General features: G+C 40.7%; 2 protein-coding genes across 6 annotated transcripts in view; one reads left to right on the top strand and one right to left on the bottom strand.

The window, feature by feature from the left end:
- Positions 1–14216, bottom strand: part of styxl1 (serine/threonine/tyrosine interacting-like 1) — a 119169-nt gene that overhangs the window by 30120 nt on the left and 74833 nt on the right. The gene's annotated exons all lie outside the window — the stretch shown is intronic.
- rcc1l (RCC1 like) overlaps positions 6271–14216 on the top strand; it is a 122160-nt gene continuing 114214 nt past the window's right edge. For 2 of the 5 annotated variants that reach the window (XM_051930950.1, XM_051930953.1), the window contains exon 1: positions 6271–6386. Coding sequence is in view for 3 of the 5 variants with exons in the window: in XM_051930949.1 (XP_051786909.1) it covers positions 8961–9266; positions 9372–9501; positions 11008–11136; positions 11881–11947 (632 nt within the window). In the remaining 2 variants the exon portion in view is untranslated. Of the gene's footprint in view, positions 6387–8945; positions 9267–9371; positions 9502–11007; positions 11137–11880; positions 11948–14216 lie in introns of all 5 variants that reach the window. The other 3 variants (XM_051930949.1, XM_051930951.1, XM_051930952.1) reach the window with 3 other exon arrangements.

Genomic DNA, 14216 nt, shown 5'->3' with positions numbered 1-14216 from the left:
AGGACCATAGGACCTCACTGTGTCTGTCTGTCTGTCTGTGTGTGTGTAGGCAGACCTATGGACTTCTCTGTAGGTAAGCATCATGGATATGAACTTAGTTTGGGCCTCTACAGGAAGCCAGTGTAGTGACCTGAAGAGATGAGTGATGCGTCTCGGCTAGTTGAACAGCAGAAATATTGAATTTTGAATCCTTTACAAAGGCTTGGTGACACAGTTTACGGTGTTTGTGCCACCAGAGAGTTGCAGTAGTCCAGACGTGACAGTCCCAAAGCCTGAACCAGGAGTTGTGCTACATAATCTGTCCGATATAATTTGATCTTACTAGTGTTGTGCAGAGTAAATTTTTAAGGCCATGGGCCTGTAGCAATATGGTCCTTGAAGGGCAGCTGGTCATCAATCACAACCCAAAGGTCCAGTTAGCAATAGGGAGCCAAGCTTAACAAATTTGAGGTGCTAAATAGATGAACAAGCTGAGATAACAAGAAGATCCATCTTTGCCAGGTTGTGCTGGAGATGGTGTTCCTTCATTCAGTTTGCAATATAAGTGAGACTTGCTAGTTATACTAGTTGATACCATGTGGTCCTCTGGAGGAAATGACAGGTGTAGCTGTGTGTCATCAGCATAGCACAGATAGGAAAAACCATAGGACTAGATGATAGAACCTGGTGAGGAGATGTAGAGAGAGAAGAGGACCAGGCCCAGCACCGATTCTTCAGACACCTCTGTTCTTGTCTGGTGTACCCTTGACAATTCTCCACACCAAGACACATGGTAGGATCTGCCCAAGAGGTAAGACTCAGACCATCGGAGGGCAGTTCCTGTGATGCCAAGGTCAGAAAAGGTGGCAAGGAAGACCTGGTGGTTGACTGTCACAGGCAGAGGAGATGTCTAGCACAATGAGCGCAGAGGTGCAGCGACTCGAACGGAGGCTGGTGCGTGAGTGAGGAGGGCCCTGCCTGGCTCCCTACTCCTGATGTCACGCTTCCCCCTCCCTTTCTCCTGCAACCTCTGTCTTGGATTAGCATGAATATATCTCTTCTGCAAGCAAACTATAATTCTTACCGTGATGAGAGATGTTGCAAAATCAACCAGAATGTTGAAACAAATTATAGAAAAAAACCCGATCTAAATCGGTTAGCTAGCGAATGAGAGAACTACTTAAGTGAATGTTTGATACGGCCCAAGGCTGGTGTATGAGTGAGGAGGGCCCAAACCCCGTCAGTCCGCCCTGTCTCTCTTGGATTCCCGTAAATAAATCGGTACCACAAGTGAACTATGATTCTTGGCACGATGAGAGAGGTCGCTAAATCAACCAGAATGTTCAAACAAATTATAGAAAAAAACCTGATCTAAATCCGTTAAGTAGTTCTCTCTTGAAAAGCAGACTGACAGAGATACAGACAGACGCTGAATTTTATATACATAAAGGTGTACTTTGTTAATTTAGCAGCGGCTAATATTATTAGTTGACTGGAACTTCTTACTCTTGAACATGTTGTACACAACTGCTCAGGAGTAAAACATTTCTGCTGTATATCAGTTACTGATTGTCCTACTGACTGACTTTGGCTTTTGTTGATGGTCATTGCAAAATACAGTTTTATAGGAAACTGGATTCTGTTGAATTTAAACGGGTAATTAGTAGGAATAAGGTGATGCAAATGGCAATGAAATTTACAAGCTGCACATTTTGCAATAAATGAAATGTTTTTAATTTTGGGGCTGTTTTATCTACAGATAAAGTTGAAGAACAGAAGTGTCAGTCATATGTTTTGGAGGCTTCTTAAATGATTGGGGAGCAGTAGAGGGATAAATGTCCACAGATGCCAACATAGATGTCAATCATTTAGGAAGGCAGGAGTGGGGGTCCCCCTTCAAAGTTCATGGATGGGAATGTACATTAGAATGAGTTATTGGGGAGACTTTGTGAAAAGTGCCAGTACCACCTGGTTTAGCAACAACATGTAGCAGACCTGTAAGGGTCTACAGAGAGTGGTGCTGTCTGCTGAGCATATCACTGGGTGTGCACGCCTTAACTTCAGGGCACTTACATAGAGTGGTGTCAGATCAGAGCAAAGAAAATGAACAGAGATACCAGCCATCCCAACAATGGCCCTTACTCTGTGCTGTGGTCAGGTAAACACTACTGCTGCCTAAAGCCCACTTCAGGGAGACTGACAAGAAGCTTCTTCCCACTGTCCAACCACATATTGAATAAAGAAAGTGTCTAGAACTACATGGTGCCCTGTTGTTAACTCACTTCCGTACATTAAAAGTTGTTTATTATTTATTACATATTTATCATGCTATTTATCACTTTTGAATACTAATAAAGGCATGTATTATTGTTGTTGTCTCTTTATATTCTTCTTAAAGGCACAGTCGCTGGACCTGAGGAAATACCATTAAGCATTTCATTACATACTGTACGTACGTAAAATTTTTATTTGATGAGTAAAATGTGATCTTTGGTACTGTGAGGTTGAAAAGAGGTAAATGTCAGTATTTGTTTGGTTTTCTCTTTGTAAATACAAGGGGGGCTCCACCCCCTGCTCGCTTCGCTCGCCTACCCCTGGCGTTTTGAACCCGTGCCCGCTGGGCAGCTGTAGTTTCAGACGCGCGTTGTAGGAGCTTGCGTTGTTTTGAACCAGTGCTTGCCCTGCTTATGCGGTTTGAGACGCGCATTGTAGGCGTATATCCGTCAGTCGAGCTCGTTTGGTTTGAACCCGTGCCTGCTTTGCCTCCGCAGCTTCAGACGGTGGGTCGTGTTCGGCGTTTTGTACGATCCCAAGCAGCACATTATTCCTAACTTCACTCCGCAGTAGTGCCACGCACAATATGGCAGTGACGCCTGCGCCTTCACCACGCAGTAGTGCCACTCACAATATGGTGGCAACGCCTGTGCCTTCCGTATTATGTCGGGTTTCACCATGCTGTGTAGGCGCCTTTGCCTTTCGTACTTTCCCGCGCCTTCCGACGCGCGATGTAGGCGCCTGCACCTTCCGGGTCTGCCTCCGCTGTGTGGTGTGGACATTTAACTGTCGTTTTTTCTGCTTTTATATTCTGTATCTCGCTGTGTATGTGTTTCGTGCCTAGGTTTTTTTGAAGCTGTTGCATTCCAGTTTTCATCATCTGTAACCTGCTCTCCATGTGTTTGGCCCCGTTCTTTAACCTCTTTATGACGTTTTACTTTGTTTCCTACTCTGTCTTTTATTTCTGACCTCGCTTTATCCTGCTTGCGGCATGTCAGATGGATCGTAGTCTCTCCCGTTTCACTCTGGGGTGGGGGGGCTTTGTGTGGCGCCTGCGCACGTTCGTAATCTCTCCTGTTTCACTCTGGGGAGGGGGGCTTTGTGTGGCGCCTGCGCACTATGTCTCCTGCGTCCACGGGCAGGTCCCTGCGTCCATATCCGGTTTACCATTCTCGGTTAGTAATATGGATACTTCACATAGATACAGGAAGGAAGACAAAGCAGTCTAAAATGTAGACAACCAAGAAAAGAATTATTAGCATAGAGTAAGGTCCATGTGGATTTTAAAAGTTAAGTAACATAAATTGATGTCTTATTTTGCCAGCAGAACGCTGTAAGGGAACTTTGAACCCCTGTGCTGCTTTGGTATAAAGTAACGGCCTTTCAAGTGGATTTGGCAATGGGCAGACTGCACGCCACCTACTAATGGGATTCAAGACTTACGACGTCAAAGTCACCAAGTCACATTGTTATGAGAGCTGTCACTGCTTCTGGTTTTGAGCATTTGTTATGAGATTTTGATCACTGTTTTGCAAATTTAAGGCATTCTGGATATTACCTGCCATTATAATATCGCTGTCAACAACGCTCTTCCCAGCACTCTGCTGTGTTTGTGGTCCTTCTGAGGTGGGGTGGACTGCAGTTCTGCACATCACCTGACCTGCATTCACCCTTAAAGAAAAAGGTGCCATCTTCACAACGATGCCATAAGGGATTCCTTTTTGCTTCCCAGTTGAAGGATCCAGAAAGCACTTTTATGGAGATCCATGTCAGATTCCCTAAATAGTTGTTAGTATATTTTAACAGATTTGTGAAACACCAATAGGTTCCTGATTTTAAAAGCACTCTTATTGCATACAGTCGCACTGGCTAAGTTCACGTTTCCCAGAATGAAATGGTTATGGTGTGTGATGAACCACACGATCCAGTAAAGTGCCATTACACAAGTAGTGTGTTGAAGAGAGTTCCCTCTTCTGTGCATGCTAAACTGAGAAGCTGCCCCCCCTTATCCCTTGGATATTCTCCCTCCCTCTTCCATGCATTGTCGTGGAAAACAAAGACAAATTTGTTGGTGGGCTGTGCAGTCAGGGGGTGTGACAACTGTACCCCAATATGGCTACAATATTTGCACCACTTAAAAAAAAAGTTGCATGGTATTATGAGGGTATAAATATTGTAGCCATGCCATTCATACAGTTGCCATACCTCCCGAGGGAACAACAGGAACAACTCAGCTTTATTTATAAGTGTGTCACTGCCATACTGATCTAATACTCCAGTTTCCAATACAAAGATTACACTGTCAATTTGTATAATATTGTGATATTTTACTGCTGAATTACATGCCGCATTTGTATTTATTTATAGTACATACAGCTTGCACAGGATGTGTTCTAGTTACTTGATACTGCTTCATGGAATTAAGACTTATCATCCTAAATGAAAATCCAGCAAGATACAGCATGGATAAGGCAATCCCTTCGAATACCAGGGAACCTCAAAGAAAACAATAATAATAACAATACTCAACAAATGAATAAACGAACAAAAAATAAAAGTTGCTTAAAATCAGAACAGCACCAGACACCTGCAAAGCAGAGACTTTCCATTGTATTTTACTGAGTGTTGTTGTGGTTGAATTAAAATTATTTTCCACATGTGGGAATCAGAATTTTATTTCAAACAACGTTGATTTAATCTACAGTATGCTGAACTTCCAGTGACCAGTATGAGAGTGTGAGCAATTAACACCAAATTTAACACACCTGCTCCCCATTCACACCTGAGACCTTGTAACACTAATGAGTCACATGACACCGGGGAGGGAAAATGGCTAATTGGGCACAATTTGGACTTTTTTCACTTGGGTGTGTACTCACTTTTGTTGCCAGCGGTTTAGTCATTAATGGCTGTGTGTTGAGTTATTTTGAAGGGACAGCAAATTTACACTGTTATACAAGCTGTACACTTACTACTTTACATTGATTTACAAGATAGCGAGGGAGAGAATGTGAGCTTTCATGTTTCCTTGGCCCAATTCGATGCTCTGTTGTTCTGAAACCCCTTTCTACTGCTGAATGTGGAGTTGTTTATTTTGGACGCTTTCATTTCTTCACATTTGTGGTATTCACCTACACCTCTACGCTCTGTTCAGTGTGAGAATTAAGAAGTACAGTGATGTATGGTTCTTATGTCTGAGGCATTTGAATTCCACCCAGGTATCCCCTAAAGTAGTCCTTCTGTGGGATGAGACCCATGGCAGTCATCACCTTGGATTTTCATTTGTTTTGGTCATCACAACAGTCTGAGAAAGCCTGCTGTGCTGGTTCACATAACAAGTGTCATATCTTCAGTGTTGTCCCATGAAAAGATATAATAAAATATTTACAAAAATGTGAGGGGTGTACTCACTTTTGTGAGATACTGTATGCATTTATTTCGTGACTTGTCGTTTGTTTTGTATTATTATTATTAGATCTCCCTGTGCTGTAAGATGAAAAAGTGTCACATTATTACCTGTACGTTCCTTTCGAGAAAACTGAACATATTAGATATTTAATTATTATTTTTATTGTGGCTCAATCACTGCTTCTTTCTGTTATTAATAACAAAGATATTACAAATAAAACACCATGTAAATTAGAAAATTTACTATATACACGCTAACATGTCTTTCGACGATAACAAAATAGTGAGAAGTCAAGCAAAATGATACCTGGGGCCCGAGTTGCCTCGAAAGCTTGTATATTGTAATCTTTTTAGTTAGCCAATAAAAGGTGTCATTTTGCTTGAGTTCTCCCTATATTCATAATGGCTAACTGATTATAACAAAACAAAATTTGTGAAAATCGTTTGACAAATAATAGCATTACAACTGATTAAAATAACTCCACTTGCCTCCACCTATGTGTCTGAATTTAAAGGCGTATCTGGACCGTACTGATATGGCAGGCGAATAAACGTATCAATCCAAATCTCCTCCGTCGAGCTCGTTACGTATGTACGTATGGCGTCATGTGAAAGGTCAGAGGGTAACTCCGGGTCACAAACATGGCGGCCTCGTTGCGGTGCCGTGCTCATTTACTGCTAAAACGGGTTTTCTTTAGAGAACTGATATAAATCCGCAGCCAACGGTAAGGCTGGAGTGTGTAAACTATTCTATCTAAATGTTAAGATTTATTTTAACAGCTGACAGGCAGACTGCATTAGATTATGTAGCTATAATGACTCGAAACCCTTTTGTTTATGAATACAGATTTTGACATTCGCTCTTGTGTGTACGAGTGTCCGTGTATGAGAGGCAGTAACGGTACCGTGAATTTCTGATTTCATTTAGGTAGTGTTTTTGCCAAAAAAGTTTACACTAAATTACATATTTGTGTTTAACGAAGTGCTCCATGGTACAAATGGAAAAAGTAATAGTTCTGAGTCAGACGAACTGAAAAGATTTTGGGTCTCTCTGTGCAGGCTGAATCAGGGTTGAACCTTGTAGTACCAGAGCCTGCATCAATCATCGTGTCTGCCAGGTCTTGAGATGTTGGAGCACAAGTGCTGGTGTCTGTGCACTTGGCAGGAAGGCGACTGAAGGTCCAGGAACTTTCAAGGTGTTTGATTCACTCTTTGATTCTTTATGGAAAAGTTCACATTTTTTAAGACACTGAGTCTGTGTACTGACACGAAATGAACAGAAGAGTTGAGTTCATGGAACAGTGCCTTAATTAGATAAGATAATTTGCAAACGGTCCATTATTGTTTACTCAGTTTGTCTTTTGTGTTATGCTAAACTTACTTGGAGATCAGAAACAATTAAGTGTTATGGATAAGCAAAAATAGAGAAAACCAGGAAAGAGCAAGTACTTTTTCATGGCATTGTACTTGACCGCTTTTGGCCTCAGTTCTTCTCCTTCCATTAGTTGCGCCCCATTGGAGTTCTACAAATAAAGACTTCAGACTTGACAATCCATTTAACCAAAACGTAGTTTGCAGTTGTTAAGGATTTCTGACAAATTTATCAGTTAGCCCATCGGATACGCCCATTTGTGTTACGATTTAAACGTTTTCATTTGCTAAACTGCTGATGCTTTTATATTAAATAACACATTGTCTAATTTCACATTTTAAGATAAATCAACTTTATAAATGAACAATCGATTTATCTTTCTTATTACATGATGATTATGAGTCAAGTGAAAAAAATCACATTTGAATTAAAAATGAAATCATATTCTGATGCGATCTTGTTGACTTTTTATAAATGTACAATGTTTACCAATGATATCCACTAAGGTACAGTGTCCGTGTTATGACATTATCAGAACAAAACCTGGCCTTGTTCATCTTTTAAAAGTTAATAATAGCCCTTCACAAAGTATCATGGCAGAGCTCGTCTCTTCTCAGCTTCAGTTCGAGGTATTAGTTAAGCCTCACGTCAGAGAGCCCCATGTTTGCATCTCACACTATAAATCCAGCAGCAGCCTTTCATCAGGGTGGAATTAAAGGAATATTCCATCCAAAAATTACATTTTTAATGTTACTTATCCCACGTGGTTTGTTGTGATGACTGAGAAGAAACTGAAATCTCATGGTTTAATGCAGAATGGCTAGAAAGAAGTTTGACATAAAGAAGCCAATGGTGACCATTGCTGTAAAATGGCAAACAATGTGAAAAATATCCCACTTTACTTGTGTCGCATAATCCAGTGGTTGTCAGATTCAGTCCTGGGGTGCCACACTGTGGCTGCAGGTTTTTGTTCTAACCCATTTCTTCTCTTAATTGAAACCTTACTTCAGTTAAACAAGCTGCCATTCCCCAGTTTTTTTGTTTTTAGCAGCCATCCACAAATTACAAACTGGTTATGCTATATTGTTACTGAATGAAACAGGAATTTATCTGTGTTAAATGGGTAAGAATTCATTATTTTTCTTTTTTTAAATAAATATATTATGTTTAAATGTTCTGGATGTTCAGAGAGTTGTTTAGTAATAAGCACACTGAAGTAGCTGCACCTTTCAGAGTCGTTTCTGCTGGTGTCTGCTCAGCTTTTCATTAACTGTCGATATTCAGATACAATGAAGAAAGCAAACTGCACAGAAAAAGCGAATTAAAGAAAGTAAGCAAACAATGTAAATGTGTCTTAATTTCCTTCAAGTGTAAATCTAACACTACGGCACTTTTCTAAATGCAAAATAAAAGGAAAAAATGGTTCTTCTAATTAAACAATGAAATCCATTAAAGTTGACAATGACTGACTGACTGAGAATCTGGTTGGGAACAAAATCCTGCAGCTACCAGGGACGGGGAGGTCTGAACGCTGACATAATCCACATTCCAATTATCCAGTAGTGTGCTCTAAACTTCCAAAAAAAGACATGTTTTTTTGTTAAATAGACACATCTAGAGTAAGCAATGTACTGTACATCATAAACAGGAAAGCCCCATGGAAGTCAGGTTTGAATTGAAGACCTGTCTTTCCCCCTCATCCATTGGTAAAGAGTCCTGTCTTCAATCTCCTAAATCTCTTTATTCTTTTTTATTGTACATCTTAAAATATTTGAAGGAAGCTGTACCATAAACATATGCAGTTATTCCCGTTTACAGGTTTGCAGAGTGCTGGTCAAAACTGCTTTCACCTTTTCATTTTTTTATTGCTATCACACAGTCATTCTGATCTTTTTTCTCCTTTTCACTTCAGCAGAGAGTGTCAGACATGGCCCTGGCAAGGCTGTCTGTACTTCACCGGGAAACTTTCAAAGCTGTGGTGAACCAAATCAGAGGCAAGACTATCAAACAGCGCTACTCCCAGAGCAGATCAGAATTGGCAGACCCTCATATAGGTGAAGAACCAGTGTACAAGTATGTCGGTGAAAGAGTTAGAAGGAAGCAGCGCATATTTGTCTGGGGGTTCAGTTACACAGGAGCTTTGGGGATTCCCAGCTTTGTTGTGCCTGACAGTGGCCGAAAGAAACCCAGAAAGTATCAGCTGAACCCTTACAGACTGGAAATGGATGCTAAGGTGAGTATCAGGGAGAGGACATAACACTGAATTGGAGGTTACCAATTGTAACAGTGGACAACTTCATGTGTGGTGTTGCGGTATATCTTGACTTTTGTTCTTCAGATCTCATCAGCTGCTTGTGGCTATGGATTCACACTGCTGTCTTCTAAAACACAAGACCTCAATAAAGTGTGGGGAATGGGACTCAACAAAGACTCTCAACTGGGCTTCCAAAGCAGCCAGCGAGATCGTAGTAAGTATCGAGGGCCCCCCATAACAAACCTCCATCTGAGGATTGTGCTGAAAAACACAATTTGGTAATTAACGCAATCTGGTTGAATGAGCACTTCTAAGAAATAGGACTCTGATAATTTGCTTGTCTAACCAATCTTCTGATTTTAACTCTTTTAAAACCTACTCTTTATAATGAACTGGTGCCAAGTTCAGGGTGGAGCCCCGGGCTGTTATCACCCAGAATTGGATGAACATGGTGTATTAATCCAGGTGTGTGTAGGAGCTGGAGGTTGGGACAGGGCTGATGTGATGATACTCACGTAGAAGTGTGCCATTGCAGTTTAAAATCTGTGCCATTCACTGAGTAAGGGGGATTCTGGCTTAGCTCAGACCTCACAGATCACATTCCTGAAGTAAGACAGCTCGGTTAAGAATGTTGTGTTGCTTTATCATCGGTTCCCCAAAATCTTTTTTTTTTTTTGGTTCATAATCCCTGACTACAGACGGAAGGATTTGACCACATTCAGGTCTTGGAGTCCTGTTCAGTGGAATGAAAGTTGGAAACAGTGGTTTAGAAACCTGAGGTCGCTTTTTAACAGTTTACTTTGTCCAGCTGCAGTGGTGAGCATCTGTTTAGAGATGGCTAAAACACAATGAACTGAAGTAAGAAATGTTTTCTCAGGGTGAGAATAAATGGAAAACATACCCTCCCACACCCCCACCCCTTTCCATGATAAAAGTGAAAAAAGCTATTGCACATTTGCATTAGGATGAAGTACCAGTCTGTCTTAAGATAGCGAGGGAGAGAATGTGAGCTTTCATGTTTCCTTGGCCCAATTCGATGCTCTGTCGTTCTGAAACCCCTTTATACTGCTGAATGTGGAGTTGTTTATTTTGGACGCTTTCATTTCTTCACATTTGTGGTATTCACCTACACCTCTACGCTCTGTTCAGTGTGAGAATTAAGAAGTACAGTGATGTATGGTTCTTATGTCTGAGGCATTTGAATGCCACCCAGGTATCCCCTAAAGTAGTCCTTCTGTGGGATGAGACCCATGGCAGTCATCACCTTGGATTTTCATTTGTTTTGGTCATCACAACAGTCTGAGAAAGCCTGCTGTGCTGGTTCACATAAGACAGAGGTGAGCAAGGCAGGCCCACCCAGTACTTTATGGAATATTTAATTGTTTTTTTGCCAGTGTTGCCCATGCTGTGCAGGAGAGTGTGATATTCTTTCTACCTTTAACTAAACAGGACATCATGGATCATTTTTACAATGAAATAGGTCTGCCTGCCCCTTCTTTTAGCTAATTCACTAAGTCTCAGAAGCCATTATGACATAAGGTTTACAGAAGTGAAAAGGAAAATTTTCTCTGCAGCCATGATAACTAGTGGCATTGTAATAAGAAATGAGTTTTAAAGTACAACATGTTGCCAATTTCCCGTGCAAAGAAGTGCTGCCTGTCAGACTGAAGTGTTGAGCACTTGAAGCGGTGCTGATCCCCGTGTGCTTTTTGGCCCGTAGGTCAAAGCTACGAGTACGTCCTTGAGCCGTCACCTGTCCCACTTCCCTTGGAAAAACCTCAGAAAAGCAAAGTCATTCAAGTGGCCTGTGGCCGAGCTCATTCACTAGTCCTCACTGACGCAGAAGGAGGTAAGTAGCTTGTATCTTTTTTTTTTGCTGCACTATTTCAATACATTCATCAATGTGCTCTGGACATTGGGCCTCTGCTGACCCCTAATACTGCTGTTGCTGCGTCTCACTGCAACTCTTACCATTTGTTAGTGTTTTTAACTTTTGTAATCTGTCTGTCTTAAAAAGTGGTTTCATGTTCTGCACCCCATAACATCACCCCAAGTGAATAGTTAACCTCTCAGTTTTGCATGTTCCACAGATTATGGTGTATGTTTATGCACTTTTATTTGAGGTTAGTGAAGAGTTAATATCAGCAAAACAATTTACAGATTATTGTAAAAGATGAGTGGGTTTTTTTTTTTCAGGATTGTTTTCGTGACCCAAGTAAACCTTCCAGAGTGTCCAAGTCTGTACTAATGAAATAAAGCAATGGTGCAAAGCCAAGTATTACACCAGTCTGTATGTATCACTGTATATACTGTAGGTCCTTGGTAGTACACATCAGAGCATTTAAGTGAAAGAGTTTTATGTGCCATTCTGTTTTATTTTCTCTGCATGAACATGTTTCATTGGACCTGTAAGGTACAGCAGACATTTTGTGATCTAATAAAGGAGAGTAGTGTACTAGGTAGTTCAGACATCTAAAAGCATAAATTACAAATTCAAAACTTAACCTGCATATTGCCATTGTTTAAGTTGGGCAACTGATGATTCACATTATTATCTGCTCATTTTTCTCAGCTTCTTTGTTTTACCTTTTAGTATTTAGCCTGGGAAACAATGCATATGGGCAGTGTGGACGGAAGATTGTGGAAGATGAAGTGTACAGGTATTTGTGAAGCCTCACTCGCAGTAGCAGGTTCTTGTGTATTTTTGTGTGTGTGTGTATACATATATATATATATATATATATATATATATATATATATATATATATATATATATATATACACACACATATACAGTACTGTGCAAAAGTTTTAGGCAGGTGTGAAAAAATGCTATAAACAAAGAATGCTTTCAAAAATGGAAGTGTTAATCATTTATTTTTATCAATCAACAAAATGCAGTGAATGAATAAAAGAGAAATCTAAATCAAGTCAATATTTGGTGTGACCACCCTTTGCTTTCAAAACAGCATCAATTCTTCTAGGTACACTTGCACACAGTTTTTGAAGGAACTCGGCTGGCAGGTTGTTCCAAACATCTTGGAGAACTAACCACAGATATTCTGTGGATGTAGGCTTCCTCACATCCTTCTGTCTCTCCATGTAATCCCAGACACACATCGATGATGTTGAGATCAGGGCTCTGTGGGGGCCATACCATCACTTCCAGGACTTCTTGTTCTTCTTTACGCTGAAGATAGTTCTTAATGACTTTGGCTGTATGTTTGGGGTCGTTGTCCTGCTGCAGAGTAAATTTGGGGCCAATCATACGCCTCCCTGATGGTAGTGCATGATGGATAAGTATCTGCCTGTATTTCTCAACATTGAGAACACCAGTAATCCTGACCAAATCTCCAACTCCATTTGCAGAAATGCAGCCCCAAACGTTCAAGGAACCTCCACCATGCTTCACTGTTGCCTGCAGACACTCATTATTGTACCACTCTCCAGCCCTTCGACGAACAAACTGCCTTCTGCTACAGCCAAATATTTTCAAATTGACTCATCAGTCCAGAGCACCTGCTGCAATTTTTCTGCACCCCAGTTCCTATGTTTTCGTGCATACTTAAGTCGCTTGGCCTTGTTTCCACGTCGGAGGTATGGCTTTTTGGCTGCAACTCTTCCATGAAGACCACTTCTGGCCAGACTTCTCCGGACAGTAGACGGGTGTACCTGGGTCCCATTGGTTTCTGCCAGTTCTGAGCTGATGGCACTGCTGGACATGTTCCGATTTCGAAGGGTAATAAGCTTGATGTGTCTTTCATCTGCTGCACTAAGTTTCCTTGGCTGACCACTGCGTCTACGATCCTCAACGTTGCCCATTTCTTTGTGCTTCTTCAAAAGAGCTTGAGCAGCACATCTTGAAACCCCAGTCTGCTTTGAAATCTTTGTCTGGGAGAGACCTTGCTGATACAGTATAACTACCTTGTGTCTTGTTGCTGTGCTTAATCCTGCCATGACATGAAACTGTCTTCCACAACCTCACCTTGGTAGCAGAGTTTGGCTGTTCCTCTCCCAGTTTTAAGCCTCCTACACAGCTGTTTCTGTTTCAGTTGATGACTGTGTTTCAACCTACGTGTGACATTGATGATCATTAGCACCTGTTTGGTAGAATTGGTTGATCATACACCAGACTATAATCCTACAAAATCCCTGACTTTGTGCAAGTGTACCTATAAGAATTGATGCTGGTTTGAAGGCAAAAGGTAGTAACACCAAATATTGATTTGAGTTCGATTTTTCTTTTGTTCGCTCACTTTGCATTTTGTAAATTGATAACAATAAACAATCATTATTTATATTTTTGAAAGCATTCTTTGTTTACAGCATTTTTTCACACCTGCCTAAAACTTTTGCACAGTACTGTATATATATATATATATATATATATATATACTATACTATATGTTTATATCTACTCTCTCTCTCTCTCTCTCTATAAGAGAGAGATAGATATATATAAAATCCTAAGCCTGAAAGTGCAACAATTTTGTGCAGTGTTTTTATGTGACATTTTTTGTCACATTATAAATCAGGCTTATTTTAAAACCTACGTATATATGTTTGGTGTCATTCTTTTCAGAATTTATCGAACTTTAATGTGATGTTGTTAGATTTTCAGATTCTTATTCTGTTTTTAAATTATAAACTAAAAAATATCAAGAACTCATGTCCCGCGAGAAGAGACTTTGTGCCAAGAGATTTTAACCACACCCGGGGCCGGGAATAAAAGACAGAGTAGGACAGCTGCTGTACAGGCTTTTAAATGTTCGAAGTGCTGCGTGAGTTGCAGACCACACAGCATGGCAGCAGCAGCAAGCTAGCAGCTATTCGAGCAAAGAAGAGGCTAAAAAAAAAATAAAATATATGTTTCCCATTGTATTACCATTTAAAAGGGGGTTTTGAAGGAGCAACCGCATCTCCTTGGGG

Source organism: Erpetoichthys calabaricus, chromosome 8 (genome assembly GCF_900747795.2).
Source record: "Erpetoichthys calabaricus chromosome 8, fErpCal1.3, whole genome shotgun sequence".
NCBI classification, from domain to species: domain Eukaryota; kingdom Metazoa; phylum Chordata; class Cladistia; order Polypteriformes; family Polypteridae; genus Erpetoichthys; species Erpetoichthys calabaricus.
This window is presented reverse-complemented; position numbering and strand designations above follow the sequence as displayed.